The following is a 26,418-nucleotide window of genomic DNA, read 5'->3' on the forward strand; positions in this document are numbered from 1 at the left end:
TTACAATATTACAAAAAAATAGTCTAAGTACATTATCTAGAAATGTAAGTATCAGAAAAAAGCCCAGCTAAAATAGTTTTGAGCAGTTGCTGCTACGGACGGGAGTTTAAGGATGGAGAAAATGGGCTGCTCTTTCTCTTTATTAATCTGAAGCAGGGGTCAGCAAGCTGTGGCCCATGGGCCAAATTCAGCCAGCTGCCTGTTTTGGTAAATAATGATTTATTGGAACACAGCCACGCCCATTTGTTTATGGATTGTCTGTGGCTGCTTTTGTGCCACAAGAAGTCAGTACAAAAGCAGAGCTGAGTGGTTGTGACAGAGACTGTATGGCCTGCAATCTAAAATACTTACTTTCTTTACACAAGAAATTGGCCAACCTCATGTCTAGAGCAGTGGTTTTCAGATTTTAGCTGCATCAGAATCATCTGGAGGACTTGTTAGGATACAGATAGCACCTCAGACTTTCTGACTCTGTAGATCTTGGGTGGGACGTAGAAAATCTGCATTTCCAGTAAGTTTCTGGGTGATGCTGATGTGCTGGTTTAGGGACTGTGCTTTGAGAACCACTGGTCTAGAAGAACTCTCTGACTTCTAAAAGTCATATATAAGGATCATGTTTATATAAAATAACTTTTAAATGTTTAGAAATATAAGCTTGGAAGCTTGCATGCAAATTTAAGCTTAAATACATACAAAAGCAACCTCCTGTAAATTGTGTGACAAGCAATGATTAAAATGTAATTTTTAAAAAACTTTTTAGCTGAACACAAACAGTAACAAATTACACCAAAGCAAATATAGTGTGTTGTATTAATAGTAAGATCTCACAGATACAGACATAAAGATTAACTGTCCCCAGGACCCCTGCCCCTCCCTGGCACGTGTCATCCCAGTGGCTGGTGAGTAGACCTTTCATGATACCTTCTGCCATTCCACTATTTATCAGAGACGGATTATTGCATAACAACGTCAATGATGCAGACAGTTATGTAAAGTCCTGTCTTTTTAATTTTCTCCTCTAAAATATCATTTTCACCTTTTATGTTTCATTTAATATCTTCATGTAAAACACTTGTTTTCTGGACAACACAATTTAAGAAATGTGATTTAGAACCTACTTCTCTTCTCTTGACCCCTTTCACAGATGATGAAACTGACACCCAGGGAATCTCATGGGTTTTAGATCCAAGACCCCCTGATGCAGTCCCCACTTCCTTCCCCTCTGCCACCCCAGCTCCTGTTTGTTTTGCCTCAGGTGGTGTGAAAAAAAACCCCAAATGAGCCCAAACTCAAATCAGGCGTGAAGAAAAAAAGCACTGCTAATACCAGTGACCATCTTTTTTCCTAAAAGCTTGAAACAAAGGAAATTCTCTGCTTCCAGGAATAGCCTTAATCAGTCACATATGTGAACACAGACCCAGTGACTGTTCAGACAATTTTCCACCAACATAACAGGATTTTCCTGGCACATTGATCTTTTTTTTTCTTGCCTAGTATCAGTATAAGTAGGTTTTTATTTTTTTATTTTATTTTTTTAAGATGCTAGGCATAATACCTGACCTTTTTCAACTAGAGAGACAGGATACCGAAAATCTGTGGTGTTTGAAAGCAAAGAGAAATGAAGGATTATTAAGGATAGAAATAGTCCCTGGTTGGTAAAACAAACAAACAGCTTTAAAAATCTAAGAATTGTGCCCTGGGGGGGGGCAGGTTTGCTGAACTGTCAGCTTCACCAGTTAGTGAGGTAGTTTGTCTAATGGAAATAGAAAAGACCATTTATAACAATGCTGGGCTTTGTGTGATTTAAAAATCAAATTGAGTGGAAACACAGCAAATACTCAATGGCGTTGTTTATTTTCTAATTAATTTACTACAAACTACAAAATAAAGTGTTCAACGTATTAGATGGTCTGTGATTTTTAGAAGAGAAAGCACTGAAAACATTCACCTCTCATAGTCCATTTACTTTCTTTTCATCAGAGAAACAAGTTGCCTTTTGAGTTTGGAAAGGACATTGATATTTTGAGGGACATCACTTTTGGAGTTTAGTGTGTGATATAAGTCAGCCGGGAATGCAGTCTCCTTTGCAAGACTCAGGGGAGTCCAGGGGAGCCTGGGACCACACGGTCTCCCTGTTGACGATGTTCAGGTTTAATATGAACAGTCCAGGCATCAAGGGGAGAAGGTCATCTGAGTGAGGACAACCGCTCCTATCACAACTGCATGTGGACTTTTTGTTCTGTAGGGACAGTTAGAACAGTGCAGGTGCTCAGTATATGGAAGCACAGCATGGCCGAGGAGAAAGAGCAGAGATGGTAGAACCAGCCAGATCTCGGTGCAGATTCTGTCTTAGCCACAGGGTGATCCTGTGACATTAGGAGTAAGTCATCTAAACTCACTGAGACTTAGTTTTCTTATCTGGAAAATATGGATCATAACAACTGCCTCCTAGGGCTGTTCTATGGGCTAGAACTTAGAGCTCACAAGTGAAGTGACTGACACATAAACAAATAAATGGAAGTTACTATTCATCAGAACATTTTCGGGTTTGCAGAAACCAAACTGAGAAGTCAGTAAGCCTTAGCGAGTCTTCGTCCTCAGCTTCACCCACATCCTGCCTTTACTCCTTTATTTCCATGACAAACGTTTTAGTCCTAATGTTCTTTTCCCAGGACTACTGTGATGTGGTCTCCTCCCTGTCCTGTCCCCAAAGCCACTAGTTCATTCCAGCAAGCTGGGTTTTCAGAAACATATCATTTGATGGGGTGACACATACAGTAATGGCAAACTTGCCTAATGTTTACTATTTACCTGGTATTTACTCTGTACCAGGCACTGTTCTTCTCTTGGTATTACCTCATAATCTCATTTAATCCTCACAACACCCCTCTGAAATAAATTCTACGATTGTCCCCATTTTACGATAAAAACTACTGAGGGGTAAGATAATTGCCCAAGGGGGCGGAAACATGATTTGCACCTAGGTGGTCTGGCTCTGGTATCAGGCTCTTAACCACCACTCTATGCTGGCCTTGAGGTCTTGTTCTTGTTTCATGCCAGATGGGTTGACATTCAGGGCTTGCCATTCAGTGAGCACCAGAGTTTGGGAATTTTAGTGAATATTGGTCCACTGTCAGCCTACCCTAGAATCTATTTCAGTGTCAAGGAATTCTAAGTGCTGAGTATCCCTGGAATGTCCTTCCTGGGCAACAGGGCAATTGAACCCTCCTTAACAATATGACCTCAGTTAGGAGCTGTTAAAGCTAGAAACTTCATGAGGGCAGGAACCACAGTAGCATTGTCCCACACTCTGTACCTCCAGTGCCCTATATCAGCACCTGGACATAATGGCACGTTAGGATTTGATGGATGTATGGATGATTGAACGGAGACCAAAGGATGGATGGTGCTCTTACAAGAAGGGGGTGTACTGTTTGACGCTAAGGAACTGATGTAAAGTATTTCACTGATCTTTAATGGCTGTGTCTCTTCCCTACCTTTCATTAGGTTATAATTTTCCCTCACAATTATTTTTATCTTGTTGAGTGGGTCGTTCCAAACAGCTGCATAAAATCCGAAGTTGGAAAGTCCAAAGTCTTGTAAGCACATAGGTTAGGACAACATTTAACAATAAATTTCTCTAAAAGAAGCAAGAAACAAATTTCACTCATTCATTCATTCAACAAATATTTATTGAGATTCTATTGCCTGTTAGGTACTCTTATAGGAGGTTAAAACATAGCTGTTTACAAAACAGAGAAAAGCTGTGCCCTCCTGGTGAGCACATTCTAATGGGGGAGATGGAAATAAACAAACACTCCCATGTGTAATGGATGGAGTTAAGTGCCTGGAGAAAAGTGAAGTGGGGGAGGGGAATACGGGGAATGATGGGGTTGGGGGAGGGGTGTTATTTAATCAGACAGGGTTATTTTGAAATTGTGTAGAAGTTTTATTCTATACTAGAATGTGAGAATTTAAGAAAATTAAGGTAGTGAGTGTAGGGGAACAACTGGGAATTAGGAGTCCCAGATTAATATTAGAGATTTTTCAGATAATAACTTGATAAAGAAGAAAATATTTTTTGACCTGTGAGATATATGTGTGTATATTTTTTTCTTACAGGATTAGCAGCTCTGGACTTTTAAAGTGATAGCATTTCCCAGCCTTCAACTGAGAAGCTGAACAAAAAAGCCACCCCTCCTGTCATCAACGCAGCAAAATGAGAGGTGGAAAAACCAGGCTGGGAAGAAGCAAGGGCATCTGATGAGCCTTCTTGCCTTTGGCCCAGAACACAGCTCAGACTCCACTCTCTCTGAACTGACCTACCCCACTTTGATGCAAGGCCTGGAGTGATGTGTTCCTGCCCCAGAGCACCTTTCATTCTGTGAAGCCCAAAACATGAGCACCAGTAGCCACGCATGTCACGTCCCGGCGGTGAACGGGCACATGACTCACTATCCCGCCGCACCCTACCCATTACTCTTCCCACCGGTCATTGGCGGACTTTCCCTGCCTCCCCCCCATGGCCTCCACAGCCATCCTCCTCCAAGTGGATGTAGCACCCCATCACCTGCAAGTAAGTACCATTTGAATTTTCTCTCTTTTCTCTTGCTTGATTGGCTTAATGGACCTGAGAAAACACAGTGGTTCATATCCTAGGTGAGTTCTCATTTAGTTGGGTGCCGGTTTCTCTTGGTCTAGAACTGTACCTTTAGTTCTATCAGCAGAAAGGTAATTTGAAACCAGATAAATGGTGAATTTGAGAATTTGGTCCGTTCAAAACCACATTGGTAATTTGTTCTGTTAGATAAAATGTAAACACAAATATTAATCAGCAGATGTGACCAATACACCTGAAGAAATTGTCCACTTGATAAATAACATGAGCAATGAATTAGATGTTACCATAAAAATCACTAATGATAATCCTGAATTTAACATCGATTTTGGTTGTGAGGTCTTTTGAATCTCTTACGCATCTCCTGGATACAGATAGAATCTGTAATTGTTTTCAACTTCCCAGGGATCTTTGCTACCAATTCATACCACATAAGCTTTTTAAATGTCCTTGAACACTTTTGGCTCTTTCAGCCACTTCTACCTCCAGTCTTCTCTAAAATATTGGGTACTATAAGATAAAAGTATTTCGAGTTAGAATTCTTCAAGACCAATATGACTCATTCATAGAAAGCACCCATATTATGGGATTTAAAAAAAAAATAGTTCTGCCTATTTAAGGACAGGCTGTGGTAGCCAGCACACTCTTCCACCTTTTAGAAACAGGTTTCCTGGTTTGGCATCTGAAGGTAAAAGGCACGTGGATGCTGCATCAGGGCATCTGCAGCATCTTTTTAAATTTTTAATTAATTAATTAATTTTTATTTTTGGCTGCATTGGGTCTTCGTTGCTGCGTGGGGGCTTTCTCTAGTTGCGGCGAGCGGGGACTACTCTTCTCTTTGTTGCAGTACGTGGTCTTATTGCAGTGGCTTTTCTTGTTGCAGAGCACAAGCTCTAGGTGCGTGGACTTCCGTAGTTGCAGCATGCAGCCTCAGTAGTTGCGGCGCATGGGCTCAGTAGCTGTGGCTCGCAGGCTCCAGAGTGCAGGCTCAGTAGTTGTGGCGCACGGGCTTAGTTGCTCCGCGGCATGTGGGATCTTCCTGGACCTGGGCTCGAACCTGTGTCCCCTGCATTGGCAGGCGGATTCTTAACCACTGCGCCACCAGGGAAGTCCCAGCATCTTCTCTAAGTTCTTTCAGGTTCACGACTTGGCACAAGCTCTTCAGAGCTCTTCCTGCTGATTATTTCGCATTTTGCTGCTTTTTTAGGTGTTCCTCCAAATATTGGCTTGGTCTTAGAAGCTTGTCCTTTAAATTACTCCCTTCACTTTTCTGTATTGTGGTCTTTGCTCCTTAACTTCTCCTTCCTCCTGCCTCCTTAGCTCACTGGGAGCAGAGAGCTTGCTCTACCTAACTGGGATCCCTCAGCTCTTGGTATAGTGCCTTCAAAATTAGTATGAGATGGATTTCTGGACACCTGGGTATTTGGTTAGATGGACGGATGAATGGATGGGATGAACAAACAGATGGGCAGACTCTCTCTGCAGGGATGTTGGTTGCAATCACAGGATTATCATGCCTGATATTTAGTGATTTGTTTTTCTTCTTGGAATGACCTGATTATAGTTCTTCCCTTCTGTGTTTTGCATTTCTGGCCTGAGCATGTGACCAATAAAGTCTTTTAAATTGCTTAATAACATTTTCCCATGCTTCTCAAGTTGAAATCGAAAGTAGATGTAGCCAAAGTAGCTTCTTGGCTATCAGGAGAGATGGAAAAAAAAACCTGTATTCAAACTATCTTGTTGACCCAGGTGCCAATTCAAACCCTGTTCACCCAACATGCAAATGATATAATGAGGTTACTTTCAACTAACACATGAATGGGCCTGACTAAATGATTGTTAAAGCTATTAAAATTTCCCCCAAGAGCTAATTCTATAGCTCAGCCAACCTAAAGGACAGCACATTCTAACACATTTCTGTCCTCAGATTGGAAGTATATTTTGTAGATGTAGTCAAGGAGTTAAGACATGAGTATTAGTCCCAACCTGGGTGATCTAATCTTGCAGGTTGAAAATTCTTAGGTGGCTGCAACCCCTAGATGCCCGCCAGCAAATCCCAGCAACTTTGGGCATTTTTGGCTACTGATTTAAAGGAGAATGCAGAGCATAGTAAATGGAAGGGCGGGTGAGATCTTTATGCTGGATGAGCATTCCTGAACACTTGATCAGGCTCTCATATACAAATCCCTCACCCATCTGTTTGCGGATATTTTTAGAATTCTAAGAATTCTATAGAGTAGTGCTTGGCAAACTACAGCCTGCAGGGCAAAGCCAGCCCACCACCTGTTTCTGTAAATAAAGTTTTATTGGAACTCAGCCACACTCATTTGTTTACATACTGTCTATGGTTCCTTTCATGCTACAATGATAGAGGCCATATAGCCCACAAATCCTAAAATACCTGCTATCTTGTTCTTTGCAGTAGAAGTTTGCCGACCCCTGTTATGGAGATAAGAGCATTGGGACAGGAATCAAATCATCCCAAATCTAATCAGGCTCTGCCTCTAACAGGCGATGTTAGCTCTTCTAATTCCTTTGACCCTGAAGGAGCTGGGCTAGATTGTACCGAAGGTCACCTATAAACACAAGGCTGTTCTTTCCATTTCACAATTACTGGTAAAGTACAAGATCCCGTCACTACTAAGTTGACTCATCATGCAACTGCTATTTTTCAAGATCAAAATTGGTCAGTATTGGCAATTTCATATAATTCAACCTGTAGAAGGAGAGTGTATGCAGTTCAAAAAAAAGAGGGTAAATAATTAATTACTGGGGTTTTTTTCTGAGGGCTTTGGTGAGAGGGTGCTGAGTAACTACACCTTGGAAGATATCACTGGAGGGTGTCTGGAGAAGGGGCAGAAAAAGGACAAAGTACAGAAAGTTCAGGCTGGAAACTCCAAAGTTGGCTGACTTCATACTCTGGCTAATACCTTGTTTAATTATTTCTTACTACAGAGACAAAGCACATGAAAGAAGATCATTAAAAGAAGCCACTGTTACTATGTGGTCTTTTGGTTGGCCCTCCAAGAGGGAGTTGTCTTTGTTAAAGCCTGTGGTTTAGAAAGACTGGGAAACAAGGGTCAGGTCCTAAAAGTTACATACAGATTTTCTCTTGCTAAAATTAAACTTGAAGTTTTATTCTTGTACTGAGGTTAGTTAGAGAGGTAGCCGAATTTCATCATCTTGACAACTAGGAAAACACATGCTTGGGTGGAAAGCTGGGTACCGTGGGGATCCGAAGGGAACAAACATGGTGGTGATGACTCCATCAATGGGGTCTTGTCCCTGTGTGATGGGATCTGCTGACATTTCTTTCATAATCTGTACACACCTTGACTCTGCAGCTCAACCAGAAGAGAAATTCTCCTGCCTCATAACAACGTTCTTTCAGCACCATATTATTTATAGGCTCCAGAACCTTCTACCTCAAAAGCAAGTGAGGACAATTTCCATAGCGGCTACTGATGTTACACCTGCTCCTTACTCTTCTTCCCTCCAGTTCAGACTCCCTGGGCAGCCAGACCCTGGCCAGTTCCTAGACCAGAACGGGAACCCTGTCTTCCTGCAGCACACACATCCCCGTGTGAGACAGTCCTTGACCCGACATCTTGTTTACAGTCATTCAACCTCCCTGAATTTCTCTTCCATAAACTAGAAAATATTTTTATTTAAAGAATAGTCTTTGATAACAATCATATTCAAATCTTTTCAGGATAAAGGTGGGGTATAAATTAGAAAGAAGGGCTGTATTACAAAGGGATGAAATCAGAGCATCTCGAGGGCCCTTTCAACTCTAGCAGGCAATGATTCTCTATGTTATAGCTCAGATTTTCTCCTGGTCTCCACGCCATTTGCAGGCAAACAGCCCATCTTTCCTTGGTTTGTGCCAGTGGTGGATCCTCCTCTCCTGCATCAAGGAGTACTTGGCTATTGGTATGACCATTTGCGACCACGCACAACTCAGAGGGAATTCCACTGTGGCCACGTTTCAGAAATTCTGTTCTCCAGAACCTTCTAACTGAAAGGAGAAAAATATTTGCAGGAGAGAGGTGAACTTGAAGCATCTTCCATGTGGGATGCCCTTGTCTTTGCATTATGACTTAATTCTTACATCATGGAGTCTCTGTAAGCTTAGGAATGAGGAAATACATAAAAGAGAGAGTTAAAATAAGTAATAAGAAAAATTACCCATGAGGCTTAGAGAAAGTAAACAGCTTAAGCAGCTAGTTAATTTGGAGCCAAATCCCAAGCTCAGGTCTTGGGGTCCCAGAGTGCGTGTCCTTCCCGATGTGTTGGGCAAGGGGGCCAACTCAACCCCTCAGATAATCCCCCAGCTGCACTGCGGGTGTCTTTCCCACGGTGGTTCATGGAGACCTTGGAGATGTAAGACATTTATAGGGCCTCACAACCTCTCTGGTTTCACCAGCTACTGTGGGAGCAGCTATCATTTTTCATCAGCGGGGGTTGAGGGTGGACCCCACAGACAGGCAGTCACTGCGATGTTTCCACTCATCTGTCTCCTGTGGACGGCAAGCTCGTCACCTCCGGCAAACACTACAGGAAGGACGCCTGATGCTCTGTGCCAGGGAACACCCAAAATGTAATGTTCCAGAGCTCGCTGTGAAAGTTGGACCACTGTCCCCCTGTCTCTCTTTATGCTCCTTTCATGGCCGCTTGTTCTGTCTTATGGCTGCACATGTGCTTTTTTATAGGCTGTTGTAAGCTGGAAAATATTAAGAGTTTTGGCTTTGGAGCCTCTCTCAAAATGATCACCATTTAACGCCAGCATCTTAAAATGAGAGTTCTTTCCCCTGCTTCTTTACCGATCAGAAAGTGCTGTCAAAATCACAAAGTTGGGTATTTGCTTAAGAAAATCCCAACCTTCTAGAGAGACAGACTGTGAATCTCAGAATTACCAATGACAGGGCATAAAATGGGTCTTATTTCTATATCTTGTCTTAAAGTAAGAGGAGCCATGTTTACCCAGCTTGTCTAAAGCAGGGTGTGTGGCCAGGTTGGAATTTCTTACTGCGTGTGAAGGAACATGGGCCCGGAGGTGTTGATCCTGTTTTAAATGCATGCAGATTAATGATAACTAAAACAACCCATTAATTTGTATTATCCATCATCCTATGCTCTGTAGTCTTACCTTCTTTCTACTGTGAGTTATATTTGTCCTTAAACAGACACAGGGACCCCATTGGACAGGGATCACATCTAATTTTAATATGTCTGGGACTTAATATATTGCTGGTATTTAGTGAATGTCAAACATAATAGTATGGTCCATATGTATGTATCCTTCACGATTTTTAAGCCAAATAAAAACAAGGTAAAATGGACTAAAAGAAACTTGTTAGGGATTTGAGAAAACTCAATTAAAACAGTTTAGCCCCTTTCATCTGCCTTTGGTCATTTGGTTTCTCTAAAGTTTTGAGGCTTAGAGATGTCAAAAGCCTTTACATGAATGTTTTAGAAATAGAGTTTAAGCTTTTAGCATGATTGAACATTTTTAGTGTCTTGCATAGGCCCAGGGCCATGTGTGTATTATATTAAGAGACCATTTCTTAAAGGGGCAGAGGTACTGATTACTTCAGTGAAGTACCTCTTTTCCCCAATAATAAAGAAATCTCTGTGTCATCTCGACGTCTGTACAATTTCCCCAGACTTTGATTGAGTACAACATGTAATCCTCTGAATAGTTCTACTGAGGAGCTGGGTTCATTCTGTTTGTTGAACTTTACCCCAAGGGGATCAGGGATATGGGAACATGAATTAGAAACAAAAAGATTATTGTTCAAGTTCATCAAATTAACTACAATGCCCAAAGGAGAATCATAACTCTAGAAGTGTGGGGTTTTTTTTTTTTCGAAAGTAGTTTTTGTTTTTTTTATATCTTTATTGGAGTATAATTGCTTTACAATACTGTGTTAGTTTCTGCTGTATAACAAAGTGAATCAGCTATATGCATACGTATATCCCCATATCCCCTCCCTCTTGCGTCTCCCTCCCTCCCACCCTCCCTATCCCACCCCTTTAGGTGGTCACAAAGCACCGAGCTGATCTCCCTGTGCTATGGGGCTGCTTCCCACTAGCTATCTGTTTTACATTTGGCAGTGTATATATGTCAGTGCTACTCTCTCATTTCATCCCAGCTTACCCTTCCCCCTCCCTGTGTCCTCAAGTCCATTCTTTACATCTGCGTCTTTATTCCTGTCCTGCCACTAGGTTCATCAGAACCGAGATGTGGCACATATATGCAATGGAATATTACTCAGCCATAAAAAGAAATGAAACTGAGTTATTTGTAGTGAGGTGGATGGAGTTAGAGTCTGTCATACAGAGTGAAGTAAGTCAGAAAGAGAGAAACAAATACCGTATAGTAACACATATATATGGAATCTAAAAAAAAGAAGTGTGTTTTTGAATAGAAATAGGCTTTCAGTCCACGGAGGTGATCGTAAAAACAGGACTGAATCTTCCTCTAAGTTTCTTCCTATGATTATTCCTAGGGAGAGCATGTTTGGAAGAATATATACCAAAAAAGACCATGAATGGAGAAAAGAAAGGGATGCTTTAGAGTTTAGATTTGTCAAATAAATTAAACGGAGACATTTAAAGAGAGCATTTTTGACCTCATGAAAATTGAACCTCTGAAAACTGGAATGACAGCAGCTCTGAGTTGGCTGAGTTGGCCGTGAGATATGAGACCTTTCATGGGTTCCAAATTTCTGTCTTGATGAATTCATCAATCGACAACTCCTACACATTTCAGATGGGTTATTTTGCTTCTAATGATGAAAAGCCCATTCAGATGACCTTGAGTGATGGGAGACTAACCTCCATACACATCCACGTAGATGGACACGAGGACAGGTAGAATTGCCACCAGGTGGCTGCCCTCTGGGCCATCTTCAGGATGGAGTTCGGGTGGTCCCACAGAAGCTCTGATGATTTATGCCATGTCATTAAATTGATACAACTCCTATTTTGTCTTTGCTTCTCTGTTTTTCTGCTTTGGTTCCCTCTGACATTTGAATGATTCTTGGTATTTTAAGTGGGAAAGAGAGGGGGAGGAAAGGAGGGAGAGAGAGAGAGGGAGGGGGAGGGATGGAGGCAAGGAAGTAGGGAAAGAGAGAGAGGTAGGAAAAAGACAGAGAGAGATTATAATTAACTGTGTCATTGAGCTGCAGGCCACCTCCAAGAGTTTGGGACCACCAGACCAAACAATGGTACCAGCCAGGTGGTACCATCAGCTCGCTTGTTTTTTCACTTTGCCATAAGAATAAGTGTTAAAAGTAGCTGCCATTTGTTTACTGTGCTGCATGTATTACCTCTATCTGCCAAATGGAAAAGAAAAGAGACAAAGACTGAGGTAACCAACTTTCCTAAGTTTGCTCCGACCAAAACTGTAGGACTGGGTTTGAACTCCTCTTGCTCTGACCAAAGCCAGTCTCATTTTCATACCCCATGTTAGCCGTGGATATCAAGGTGATGCAGAGATTTTTAGAACACTGTATCTTGCACTCCTACTGGGTAGTCATAATCACCGAAAATCGTTTAGATCTAAAACTCTGATTGTTCTTAGCCCTCGAAAACCTTGAACTTTTAAAGCTTGTAACATCCCTTCCCACCCATGAGCGTGCTGTGCATACTTTTTTTTTATGATACGTGTCCCATTCTGCTGTCTGTAGTTGTTTTCGTAGCTTTACCTCCTCTGTGCAGCTGTTAACCTGAGTGCCTGGCACATAGTGGAAACTCATTTAAGGTTTGTGGAATGACCGAATCAATGGTTCTTGCTGGTAGAGGATTTTAGAAATTTGTGGATGTGCTTCTGCGTATCACAGTGATTGGCAGCACGGTAAGCGTTTGCTGGGCAAGGGCTTGGGGTGTGGGCCATGTGCAGTCGTTGCAAATCATACAGAATTCCCTGATAGCCTCACGACTTCCGAGTGTCCCACCAGTCATATCAACCCCCCCCAAAATAAATCATGATTAACTGAAGCTAAACCGTAATTCCATTTTAAATATAAATGCAAACTATTGTATGCTTTTATTGTATCTTACTTAGGGCTATAATTGCTGTGCAAATCAAGAATAGGTTCATCTTTGGTGTTCTGGGAATGTTTCTAAGAGTCTTTCAACTTTTCAGGAAATCGTGTCACTGATGACAGTGTTATTCTTGGTATTTGGGTCACCAATACCACCCATTTTTAACAACCTGCATTTGCAGTTAAAACATTCATTGCAATTCTGCACAGAGGGACAAGCATCTTACCACTTCTTTATGCCCGAGCATTTACACCTTGAAATAACTATTATTTTATTATAAATGATTTTCTTTGAATTCACCCTTGATATTGCAATCAGGGCATTATATTATCTTCTTTCAAACTACATGTGTGGGTGGGCTGTATTATCTATGATTTTCATTTTGATATTGTAAAGCAGGTGTTATAAAATATGTTGCTAAAAGAAGCGTTACATCCAAAATGTTGAAGATTACCGGAATGAATGGATGGATGGATGAATCCATGAATGAATCAGTGAAAAATAATTGACAATGTCAAATAAACTGCTTAGAAAGTAAATGTTCTAGCCTTTGAGAGGAGAGGGAGGAACTTTATTAGTGCAATGGACAGGGAAAGGTTTGCAAAACCAAATCCAGTGATTGTACCAGGCATGGGACAGTGGCATGGCACTGGGAAAAGCCATATGCGGAAGACCCAGGGAGAGAAGGAAGGTGTTTTAAGTTTCCCGTCTTGGATGGTGTGTGGGGTTGACAAGGGAACATCCAGCCTTTGTCTCCGTTTCCTGATGTGTAACCAGGAATTCAAGGGATTCAAATGTACTGTTATTCATGAATTCACTCTTCTGGTATTTACTTAACACACGTGTGTTAGGTATTGCAGTCGGCACTTCTGAGTCTCTCTGATGGTTTTCTGGGTAAACCCATCCGAGCAATTGGTTCTCATTTGTGTGTCCTGTCGGACTGTACCTCCAATGAGACATCATTTTAGGATTTACCAGGAAAAACTTATGGGACTGTTAGGGGTTGAATTGTGTCTCCCCAAAAGATGTTGAACTCCTAACCCCCAGGATCTATGAATTGAATGTAACTTTACTTAGAAATAAGATCTTCTCAGATGATGGAGTTAAAATGAGGTCATTAGGGTGGATCCTAATCCAATATGACAGTGTCCTACAATGAGGGGAAGTGTGGACACAGACAAAAATACAAGGAGAAGTTTGGGAATTTTGGAGTTATGCTGGCACAAGATAAGGAACACCAAAATGTAAAATGCCCTTACATTTCAGCCGAAATAGCACATTCCTTCCATTTTCCTTCTTCTATCTCCATGAAGAAATCAAATTTCCCTACCATAACCTAGCACACTATGGAGCTTACCTTTTTAAAACAGTCACAGTTCTAACTTTACAGTTCAAATGTGGCTATTTCTTGAAAGTTTAGCTTTCTCTTTGGATTAGAAATTCCACATGTACAAGAGAATGTTTTGTTCTTTCTACCATGCTGCATGACTAAAGTATAGCCACCCAGATATTTTTTAAATATATGAGTGGATCATCTGGAGAGACAGCATAATAGCGGATTTGAGTGTGTCAGATGTGGCCAACTCACAAACTTGTGCAAGGTAATCTCTGTTTCTATTCTCAGAAAATAACATTTATTCCTATTTCTTTACATAGATTTTTATCCCATATAGTTTTCATTGACTAATTATATATTTTTCAATAAAAAGGAAGGTAGAACTGCTAAATAAACAAGGAAAGCCCACTTTTAAGTTCATTATGGTCTTTTTTTTCTTGTAACAGTTGGACTCTATCAACCTGAAACTTATTACCCCTCAGAATTTTGCAAAATTAGGTTTATTAGAAGTGATCTAAACACCTGTGTAGGGACTTCCCTGGTGACACAGTGGTTAAGAATCCGCCTGCCAATGCAGGGGACACGGGTTTAAGCCCTGGTCCAGGAAGACCCACATGCCACGGAGCAACTAAGCCCATGCACCACAACTACTGAGCCCGTGCTCTAGAGCCCACAAGCCACAACTACTGTGCCCCAACTACTGAAGCCCGCGCGCCTAGAGCCCGTGCTCCGCAACAAGAGAAGCTACCACAATGAGAAGCTTGGGCACCGCGATGAAGAGCAGCCCCCGCTCGCCGCAGCTAGAGAAAGCCAACGCGCAGTAATGAAAACCCAACGCAGCCAAAAATAAATTAATAAAATAAATAAATTTATTTAAAAAATAAATAAATAAAAATAAACACCTGTGTAAGTCTCTCTAGACCCCAAGGACACTTTATATTTTCCTCTTATTACAAAGCCCAGAATATAAAGAAACCAGAACTCAAACCTACTAAGCAACAAAATTGACTTATCTTTTTTTTCAATTAAAAAAAAATATATATTACCAATAAACCACCAGAAGCTCAGGGGAAGGCATGGAAGAGATTCTCCCTTACAGCCTTCAGAAGGAAGCAACCCTGCTGGCACCTTGATTTTGGACTTCTAGCCTCCAGAACTGTTTATGGCGCTTTGTTATAGCAGCCGTAGGAAACTACTGGGAACCCTAACTGTGCCTTCCTACCACCGAAGAAGGAAAAACTATGCTTTTGATTTTTCCCCCCCTCTAAAAATGTCTAGTAATTCAGCTATTTTCTCATAATTTTATCCTTACAATGACTTTCTTTTCCTGCATTATATGGCTCCGTTGACTTGAACTAATGAATACTATTTTAGGCAAGTATTTTTTTTTCCCTTCATAGCCAATCTCTCTTGATTCTGGCAGCTACAAGTCCATGGTCTTGAGGCACAATGTTTTCAATGAATTTCTCTCTATGCCTTTTTGCTCTCTTTTGGTCTTTTCCTCGGATGCCAAACCCGCACCCTCTTTTATAACCCCCATGAGTCTTCCTTAATATTCATTTTGCTCTTACTTTTAAAGCCTTTCCCTCAAAACTCTGCCCATCACGGTCATATTGGAGTCTGTGAGAGTCTCCAGAAAAGTCATTCTTATTTCAAGACCATATTTCAAGTTCCAGTCATTAGGAGGCTGCTGGTAGCAGTGATCTTATCATTATCATGATTGGTTCTTTATTATCTTGAACATCACTTTGTTGGCTATCTGGCAGTCCCTCTTCAGGATTTGTGAGCTATAAATCTAATTGACTTTGTCTAACCTTCTGGAATTCTTAGTGGCTTCTCCCTCTTTGAACAGGAAAATTTGAGTGACTTCCCGTCCAGCCCCTGGCACCCTTCCTTCAATAATACACTCCTTTTTTATCCTTGGAGCTAGTTTTGTCATACAGTTAGTTCTGTACTCTGTACATCTACCTCTATTCGTTCTCCACATCTGAGATTTTTTTAGTTTCTTGTAGCCAAAAACCTTTCTAAATTGTTTTGAGACCACCTAAAGCTACATCACGTGTAAGCTTTACTTAAGGCTTCCAAACCTCACAAAACTCTTCCCTGGTAAACTTTGCCTTCAGTGAAGTGGGTACCTGGGTCTCTGTCTTTTTGTGTCATAAGATGAGTCAAATTTAATAATATGAAAATCTGTACATATAGAGGTTTTTTTGTTTCAGTTTGTTGCCAAAATCTAAATAAAGCCGTTGTACTGTTTGATGGGAATGACCACTTTCCAATGAGAATGCATCCTGTTAATTTAATGTTAAGATATTTTGCCCAATGCCCATAAGCTGGGTATTTTGGGGACAAGGACAGTGCCCTGTGGGTACTGGTGACAGCAGTAAGTTATGTAGCCATTACTTTGTGGTGAATCGCATGTCACACTGTGTACTGTTCAGAGACTTCCCCTTACCTCTAGGGGCAACAGTCGAAGACAAAACTACGGATTGGATTAGGAAAGGTTCATCTCGTTGAACTAACAATGGTATTAATGCAGATAATTGGGGGGATGGTACAGGAGAGTAGTAGAAATGGAGCTAGAGAGTTTGTTATTTCCAGACCCCATCTGTGTCCTTGAACAGGTTTTTTAACCTGTGTTTCAGCTTCCTGGTCTGTAAAATCAGGATAATAACAGTTCCTTCAAAGGGATATGATGAGATTGTCATCAACTGATACATGTAAACTACTTATAACAGTGCTAGAACAGTAAAAACTCAGTAAATAATAACAGTCATTATCCTTACCTGTGCTCTGCAGTCAGAATCTGTCCACTTACAAGCAAAATCCTTTGTTGTCACAGGACTGTCATTTCATCAACTGTTCATTCTAAGAATTGCTTCCTAAATGCAAAGGTTGTTTTTACATACACATGTACTTTTCCGTATTCTTTACAATCTATATTAGGCAGACGGAAGTTTTCACTTCACAGAGTTTATGCCTTGCCAAGATTTTCCTTTAAATTTCAGAATTCTCCAGGAGGTAGTCTTGAGTTTGGGTATGGGAAAGGACTCTTTTTCATGAGTAACCATGGCCTGCGGAGTAATGTGTATTTATCACAAAGAGTTCACATCTGAGAAATGCATGTGCATCTGAGGTTGAACGCTGAGCCCTCCTCTCCTCCAGGGGCTGCAGGCTCTGCAGGTCACTCTGTCTCTATAAATAATCTCTAATAATGCTTGATTTAATTTCTGTGATGTTGATAATAACGTACATTTCTCAACCATGATGGTTTTGCTTCTATTAATACCAAGTTACTCTAATGTTACTTGCTTAATGGTTATGAAGTTGACCAATCCAACATAAGATACCTAAAGAAAAAAATTAATCTTGACATTTTACACAAGTAAATAGCACGTCATGATGACCACATGCTTAAAAAGAGAGTTACTCTTCCCATACTTAGTAAACCTCTTTTATCAGAATGGCTTGATGGAATATTTGACAAAACAAGGATTTCCTTGGGTTCTGATGGCAATCTTTGAGACATGAAGGGACTTCACACCATACCTGACCCCTGCCCTGACCTCCTAGAGGCAATTCCAGTATTTGTCTTTCATTTCTTCTTCACAAGAAGTCTTATTCCAGAACCAAAGCCAAGTAACAAATCAAAGTATGCATGTGCCACTATTAATGTTGTCTTGTTCGATTCTGAATTCCCCTGGTAGGTTTAAGTAAATATACATTAAATAAATATGGCTGCAAAGGTTAACATCTCTTTAGCACCTGTCACAATTTTTTTGAGAATGGAAAACAGAGAAGTGTGTCCAGAAGTGGGCAAACAGAGAAGTGCTGTGGAGGAATGGAAAAGACAAGGCTTGTTGCTGGGGATCCAGCACTCCAGTTGCAAACACAACCAGCAGAGACAGAATATACAAAGAATATGGAAAGACCTTGTACATCGAAAGAAAAGGACAAATAATCCAAACCAGACATAGTCAGTAAACTTCATTTTTACTAAAAAAATAATTCAAATGACCCATATCAATCTCACATTGGTAATTAAGAAAATGCAAATCAAGACAATCTTGCAAGGTGATTTTATATCCTTTAAGTTGCAAAAATTAAGAAGTGTGATGACAATACCAAGTGTTAGGTAGAATGTCAATCAACAGATACTCTGAGATATATTGCTGGTGAGAGTCTAAATTAGTGTAATTATCTTGAAAATGGCTTAGTGCTATCCTATAAAATGTAATATTCAGATTTCCTATGACCAAGCGATTTGTCTCTAGGTACTATCCTAGAGAAGCTCTTTAACAGAAATACCAGGATTCATGTTTAAGAATGGTCATTGTAGCGCTGTTCATAAATTGTAAAAATTGGATACCATCCAAACATCTATGAGCAGACAAATGCATATTTCACTAAATTCAATAGTTTTCCTCAATGAAAATGAAGTTATAGGCAACAACACGGATAGATAATAGAAACATAATAAGTAAAAAAGCAAATTCTTCAAGGCTACATACAGGATGCTAACATTTTTATAAATCTAAAAGAAACATTGTTTAGAAAAACTATATGTTTGTGAAATTTTATAGTTTTTCTAAACAATGTTTCTTTTAGATTTATAAAAATGTTAGCATCCTGTATGTAGCCTTGAAGAATTTGCTTTTTTACTTATTATGTTTCTATTATCTATCCGTGTTGTTGCCTATAACTTCATTTTCATTGAGGAAAACTATTGAATTTAGTGAAATATGCATTTGTCTGCTCATAGATGTTTGGTTTGTATGGAAACACAAAAGACCCCGAATAGCCAAAGCAATCTTGAGAACGAAAAATGGAGCTGGAGGAATCAGGCTCCCTGACTTCAGACTATATTACAAAGCTACAGTAATCAAGACAGTTTGGTACTGGCACAAAAACAGAAATATAGATCAATGGAACAGGATAGAAAGCCCAGAGATAAGCCCACGCACATATGGTCACCTTATCTTTGATAAAGGAGGCAAGCATATACAGTGGAGAAAAGACAGCCTCTTCAATAAGTGGTGCTGGGAAAATTGGACAGGTACATGTAAAAGTATGAAATTAGAACACTCCCTGACACCATACACAAAAATAAACTCAAAATGGATTAAAGACCTAAGTGTAAGGCCAGACACTATCAAACTCTTAGAGGAAAACATAGGCAGAACACTGTATGACATAAGTCACAGCAAGATCCTTTTTGACCCAGGTCCTAGAGAAATGGAAATAAAAACACAAATAAACAAATGGGACCTAATGAAACTTAAAAGGTTTTGCACAGCAAAGGAAACCATAAACAAGACCAAAAGACAACCCTCAGAATGGGAGAAAATATTTGCAAATGAAGCAACGGACAAAGGATTAATCTCCAAGATTTACAAGCAGCTCATGCAGCTCAATAACAAAAAAACAAACAACCCAATCCAAAAATGGGCAGAAGACCTAAATAGACATTTCTCCAAAGAAGAGATACAGATTGCCAACAGACACATGAAAGAATGCTCAACATCTTTAATCATTAGAGAAATGCAAATCAAAACTACAATGAGGTATCATCTCACACCGGTCAGAATGGCCATCATCAAAAAATCTAGAAACAATAAATGCTGGAGAGGGTGTGGAGAAAAGGGAACCCTCTTGCACTGTTGGTGGGAATGTAAATTGATACAGCCACTATGGAGAACAGTATGGAGGTTCCTTAAAAAACTAAAAATAGAACTACCATATGACCCAGCAATCCCACTACTGGGCATATACCCTGAGAAAACCATAATTCAGAAAGAGTCATGTACCAAAATATTCATTGCAGCTCTGTTTACAATAACCAGGACATGGAAGCAACCTAGGTGTCCATCATCGGATGAATGGATAAAGAAGATGTGGCACATATATACAATGGAATATTACTCAGCCATAAAAAGAAATGAAATGGAGGTGTTTGTAATGAGGTGGATGGAGTTAGAGTCTGTCATACAGAGTGAAGTAAGTCAGAAAGAGAAAAACAAATACAGTATGCTAACACATATATATGGAATCTAAGGGAAAAAAAAAAAAGAGGTCATGAAGAACGTAGTGGCAAGATGGGAATAAAGACACAGACCTACTAGAGAATGGACTTGAGGATATGGGGAGGGGGAGGGGTGAGATGTGACAGGGTGAGAGAGTGTCATGGACATATATACACTACCAAATGTAAAATAGATAACTAGTGGGAAGCAGCCGCATAGCACAGGGAGATCAGCTCGGTGCTTTGTGACCACCTAGAGGGGTGGGATAGGGAGGGTGGGAGGGAGGGAGATGCAAGAGGGAAGAGATATGGCAACATATGTATATGTGTAACTGATTCACTTTGTTGTAAAGCAGAAGCTAGCACACCATTGTAAAGCAATTATACTTCAATAAAGATGTTTAAAAAAAAAAAAAAAACTATATGTTTGTAATAAAACTGTACATTAAGAAATCAAGAGAATAATAAAGACCAAATTCAAGATAACAGATTTCTCCTGGTGTTAAATGGGATAGGCAAGTGGACGGGCTAGGCAAGGACCACGTGGTGGATGCAACTGAAGTGATAGAGTTCTAATTCCTAAATATTCATCTTACTAATATGCTTTATACAATATACATATATGTTACATTTATTTTTGTAGTTATTAAGTGTACATTAAAAAGATAAAAGCTATGACTATATCCTTCATGTGTTAGAAACAGACAGGAGAAAGGAAAAGTGAAGAAAAATGGCAATAGCCTTGAGCAGAAAATTCACATGTTACCAAAAAAGGCAAATGGCCAATAATAATATTTTTAAATTTTCAGTCTTCCAAGTAATTGTATGAATGCAAATTTTTAAAGAAATGCAAATTAAGATTTTATTTCTTGTTATGAGAAGGCAAAGATTTAAAAGAAAGATTCCCTTTGTTACTCAGGCTATAGAGAAATGAATACTTATATACAGCCTTGATGGTGAGAATGAAAATTGATATATCTTTTCTATGGAATAATTTTGCAGTAAATGACAAGGGCCTTAAAATATTCATACCAATGGCTTTGCGTTTTTGCTGCTGTGAATTTATTCATAAGAAATAAATGTTTCAGTGTGCTTGGGAGAACACAGATATTAGCACAGACTTGTTTATAATTAAAAAAGAAACTGGCAAAATCTTCATGCCTAATAAAAAGTGACATTAAAATATAGAGAGAATAAAAATAATAAGCAGCCCTTTTAAATGTTGATGGAGAAATTAATATATTGACATGAAAATGTTCAATGGGGAAGACAAGTTACAGACTTAATAGAATTGTTTTAAATATTAATACTTAATATTCTTCTACTTTTTAACAGGTATATATTGTATATGTATGGAGGTATCTATGTGAGTTCAGGACAAAGTCTGGGGAGCATATTTATAGTATTTATTGCTGGTCATGGGATTATCTGTGATGTTTTCTTTAACTTTATTCAGGGTCAGGACTGTCTCGCTTACTATCATATCCTCACTGCTAAGTCCTTGACACATAGTAAGTACCCACTAAATGTTGGTTGTGTGAATGAATGCATTAAACGCAACTTGTGGAATTAATTAAAATAAAAGAAAGGAGACCTTCTATTGAGCTACTTCAGTTGTACTCAACTGAAACAAATCTCCCACCTAAATTACCATCCTTTTCCTCCCAGAGCTGAGTATCACATTAAAGATATTCATGCCTGATTCCATTTCCAAGGAATTAACCCTTCACAGGGACATTTGCATTTTGAAATAGTAACTTTTCATTTAAGATCCTAACTCAGCAGTGGTAGAATTTCCAAAGAGATATTTTGGAATAGGAAAGTTATTCTATCACCTTCTTCAGAGTTTTATCATATGGTAGCCGTGTACTCCATCGATGCAGAAGGCCACTTCTGTTTTCATAGACTCCAGATATATTGTAATTGTTATCAGCGTCGCTGTCTTATAGAATCTTATAAAATCATAATTATCACCTATGTGAGAAACTATAAATGTTATCTTATTTTTTCAACAGCAAATGTGAGGTGTTTTTAAATTAATTTATTTACGTATGTCCTATTTCGGAAAATAAATTTTATAACTTAGAAAAAAGCATACACACCACTTTTTAGAATTGTAAAGGAGTACATTTGGGGAAAGAGAAAATAAGTATGAGGGAAATGGGTTGAAACCAATTTGAGGCCAGTGCATTAAAGTGCGTCCTACAAGGCAGATAATAAATGTTGCCCAGATGACCTAAAAGCCTGTCCCAAGAAGACTGTCCACACAGTCACATGGCTGATAGGTTCGTAACATGAAGTTACCCAGCCACCCAGAGAACACGCACAACTGTACCGCCAGCTCAGGCCAACGACACAGTAAATCTGACTCTGTTTATGTGTGTTTGTGTTTTTAATAACATCCCTCAGTGCAGGCCAAATTAATCATTCCAAAGTTCAGTCTGCGAAAGCGGGTCCCTGCGGGGGTCCCAAGAAAAGTCTCCAGGTACATATAGCTCTCTCTCAATCTGAACTTAACCCAAAAATAAATATTAGCGTGTCAAGATTTTTTTAAAAAATGGTCTTCATAGCCTTCAGGCAATTCTCCATGAAAAGTATTTTCTTCATCCAAGGATTTTTGTAAGCCTTGAGAAGCCATGAATTTGAGGTTATACTCTCCTGACAAAGACCCAAGGAGCCAAAGGAACAGGATTTTCCCTCACGGACTAATTTTGAGTCAGTGCCAACAGACACCAGGTTATAGAAAAATGTAGAGCAGCAGAGTTAAAAGTGTAGACTTTGGAGCCAGAAAAACCCCCACTGGGACCCAGCTGTGTAACTCTTGGCTAAATCCCCTCTCCTCTCACTGTTCTCTTGGCATGGCTCTGCCCATCTTATCTGCCAGGAAGTAGGGCCAGCGTGAGGACTGAACGGAAGCTTGCATGGAAGGTCCATTGCATGGAGCCTCAATCAGGCTTAGTTTCTCCCTCATTGTAGGTCAGTTGATTGATAGGGAGTCAAGGGGTTGGGGGAAGAGGAGGAGTATGAAGAACTTGAAGAAAAAGTGGAAATGGAAAATAATAGTATCTAGAACTAAGACTCTTCTTCATGGAACAAAAACTACCTCAGCAGAAGCAAATGGATTTATGGCTGTGTTTCCCTCAGTTGGATTAATTTTCTTTGGATCAAGGAAGGGATAATCAATACATATACTCCCACACCCCCTTGCCCCCCCCTTCCAATACCATCCCCTAGACCCACACATTCAACGAAAACACAGTGGGAGGAGATGCTTTATATGTTTCCAAATGATATTGCCTTCTTTTGTGTGGTCATCAAGGTACTGATATTTGCTACAAAATGTCAGTGGTGGTGGTTTTTTGGGGGGCAGGAAATATGAAGTGTTCCCTAATCTTATTATGGTCTTGCATTACATAGCACAGCAGGCGATGTTTAACTGGCAAGCTCTCTCTGAGGTCAGAGTGTGCCACATTTTTTCCCGGACAGCTTCAACTTCTCCACTAAGGAATGCGTTTCTTTAGCAGGCAAACGAAAAAGAGACTGCCGGGCGATTCCGTGAAGTGTGCTTCATTAATTCCAATCCGTTAATGACGGCCATTTTCTAGCTTCAGATGATAGATAATGGCCCTTCCTGAGAAGCGTCTCAAAGTGAAAAGGACCTTATCCCCACCCCCAGGCTTTTTCTTTTCCTTTGTCCTTGGCTACTTCTGTCAGTCACTGTTCAGAATGAGCTCACACCAGCAGTAGTTGTAAATAATGTGCAGAAGTGACTCCTGTCTGATCACTTGGGACTGGGAGTTTTTACGATGTTGCCAGATGTGCCATCAAACAAACAAACAAACAAACATCCGGTTCAGAAACATGTGATAAATTGAGTCAGAATCAATTAGTTCCCTGGAGACAACTGGTTGGTTTGCGTGGACTTGTGTTGGGGTCTTTGTCCATCTTCCCCGCCTCTTCTTTCTCTCCCCACATCCGAGCTTACGGTAGACAAGACGAATTCTGTAAGTGTTAGGTTACTGGGAGGTTGTGGGCATGTATTTGATACCATAGCATAACTTTTACGTCTCTCTCATGAGTTAAAGGGGCATTTTAGTCCAGTGAATGCGTCAAAGGGGAGAATTTGAAAAGCCCCAGACAGTCTTATTTCTCATATAGACCCTGTCACTCACAGTGCTGGTGCCAACATGGTAATAAATACCCAGACATTGCTTGTGGGATAATACTCTCCTCTTTTCAATGAAAATTCCCCTCAGAATTCATCTTTACTTCCTCTGGACTCTCACCACATGAGTTTTATGTCTCTAATGAAGAATTTTGGTTGTTTACCCTTATAATGTGGTCAGTGGTTTAAACATTTATTCTCTCCCATGAAATTGTCGGCTTGTTGAGGGTAAGACCTACATTACTGCCAACTTCACTTGGATGATGCCTTTTACCAGGGAGATTCTCCCTGATTTTGTTGAATGAAGGAAAGAATCCAAAAATGGATGACTATGAATTTTTATTCCAAAGCACATGGGGGAATAAAGGAAAAGATCCATATTGAGCTTTTAAACCACTTTGCTGGATCGTGTTACAGTAACTAAAGCTGAGCAGTAACTAAGTAACTTGCATTGGGAAGACACTTTTAAGTTTATACCATCTATGCAAGGACTTGAAACCATACCTCCTGAACCAGGAATTCTGTGTTCCTAAATTACTGCCTCTCAGTGGAGATTAAAATATTTATAATCCAGGGTAACAAGGCACAGTAGTGCACTTGGACGACAAATTAAATCTTTGGGGAAAAAGTTTCCCATATTGTCTCTGATTGCATGGTCAAGGAATCCTGTGAATTTAGTGATGTATAGGTTTTCCTTTAATGTAAAGCAGGCAAGGAAGGGAGGGGATGTGGGGAAAAAGAAGGTGGGGGGAGAATGTGGAGTCTTTTAGGGAAAGAGATTGAGTGTTGACACACTACAGAGTCACAGCAGTTATTCTGGAAGAGCAGGAATGACGGTGAACTTTGAATGCTCCAAATCTAATATTTACATAATTCTTCGTCTTCGGAGCTTATGGAACGTAAAGGTAGTATCTTTGCCCAATGACTTGGTAAATATCAGAACACGAATTAGAAAAGGTTTTCATATGATGCTTTAAGTACAACTGAATAACCTCTCATAGTAAAATAACTTATAGACCAAACAAGTGAAGCACTGTAGCCTCTTGGGGCTCCTCATAAGCTAATTATTCTCCAGATTTCCTGCCACCTTTTTTTTTTTTTTTTAATTTTTATTTATTTATTTATTTTTGGCTGTGTTGGGTCTTCGTTTCTGTGCGAGGGCTTTCTCCAGTTGCGGCAAGCGGGGGCCACTCTTCATCGCGGTGCGCGGGCCTCTCACTATCGCGGCCTCTCTTGTTGCGGAGCATAGGCTCCAGACGCGCAGGCTCAGTAGTTGTGGCTCACGGGCTTAGTTGCTCCGCGGCATACGGGACCCTCCCAGACCAGGGCTTGAACCCGTGTCCCCTGCATTGGCAGGCAGACTCCCAACCACTGCGCCACCAGGGAAGCCCCTCCTGCCACCTTTTTAAAAGATTTTGATTGGTAGAAATCAATGTGATTGTTTAAAAACTATTGGTCAGTGATTTTATGGAGTAAGCTATGTTTTCAGGGACTAGTTTTACAATAAATATAGTTAGATATTAGCCATTATGACAGATTATTTTATCATGTTTATTATTAGATACAATAGCCTGCAATTTATTTTAATGAATGCATTTATAGAATAGAAATAGTTCATAAATGTCCCAATATTGGGACATCACAATGTATCAGAATGTGATTTATCTAAATATAACTCTAGAAAATTAAACTATAGTTATTTTCCTCACTTTTATTTTGGTCTTAGCCCATATGCATACATAATTTTATATAATTGTAGTCATAAAGCAAAATCAATTCTTTTATTGAAGTATAGTTGATTTACAATGTTGTGTTAATTACTGCTGTACAATAAAGTGATTCAGTTACACATATATATACATTCTTTTTCATATTCTTTTCCGGATATTGAAAAGTTCCCTGTGCTCTGCAGTAGGACCTTGTTGTGTATCCATTCTCTATATAAAAGCTTACATCTGCTAACCCCAACCTCCCACTCCAGCCCTCCCCCAGCCCCCTCCCCCTTGGCAACCACCAGTCTGTTCTCTGTGTCTGTGAATATGTTTCTGTTTTGTAGGTAGTTTCATTTGTGTCATATTTTCAATTCCACATATAGTGATGTCGTATGGTATTTGTCTTTCTCTGTCTGACTTCACTTAGTATAATAATCTCTAGTTGCATCCATGTTGCTGCAAATGACGTTATTTCCTTCTTTTTATGGGTGAGTAATATTCCATTGTATGTAT

The 26,418-nt window shown here is 39.9% G+C and overlaps 1 protein-coding gene across 2 annotated transcripts in view; it reads left to right on the forward strand.

The window, feature by feature from the left end:
- Positions 1–26,418, forward strand: part of RARB (retinoic acid receptor beta) — a 787,132-nt gene that overhangs the window by 342,233 nt on the left and 418,481 nt on the right. For both annotated transcript variants that reach the window (XM_061194748.1, XM_061194747.1), the window contains exon 3: positions 4,123–4,576. In XM_061194748.1, the coding sequence (XP_061050731.1) occupies positions 4,399–4,576 (178 nt within the window). In that variant the 5' untranslated portion in view covers positions 4,123–4,398. The remainder of the gene's footprint in view (positions 1–4,122; positions 4,577–26,418) is intronic.

Source organism: Eubalaena glacialis, chromosome 6 (assembly GCF_028564815.1).
Source record: "Eubalaena glacialis isolate mEubGla1 chromosome 6, mEubGla1.1.hap2.+ XY, whole genome shotgun sequence".
Taxonomy (NCBI): Eukaryota; Metazoa; Chordata; class Mammalia; order Artiodactyla; family Balaenidae; genus Eubalaena; species Eubalaena glacialis.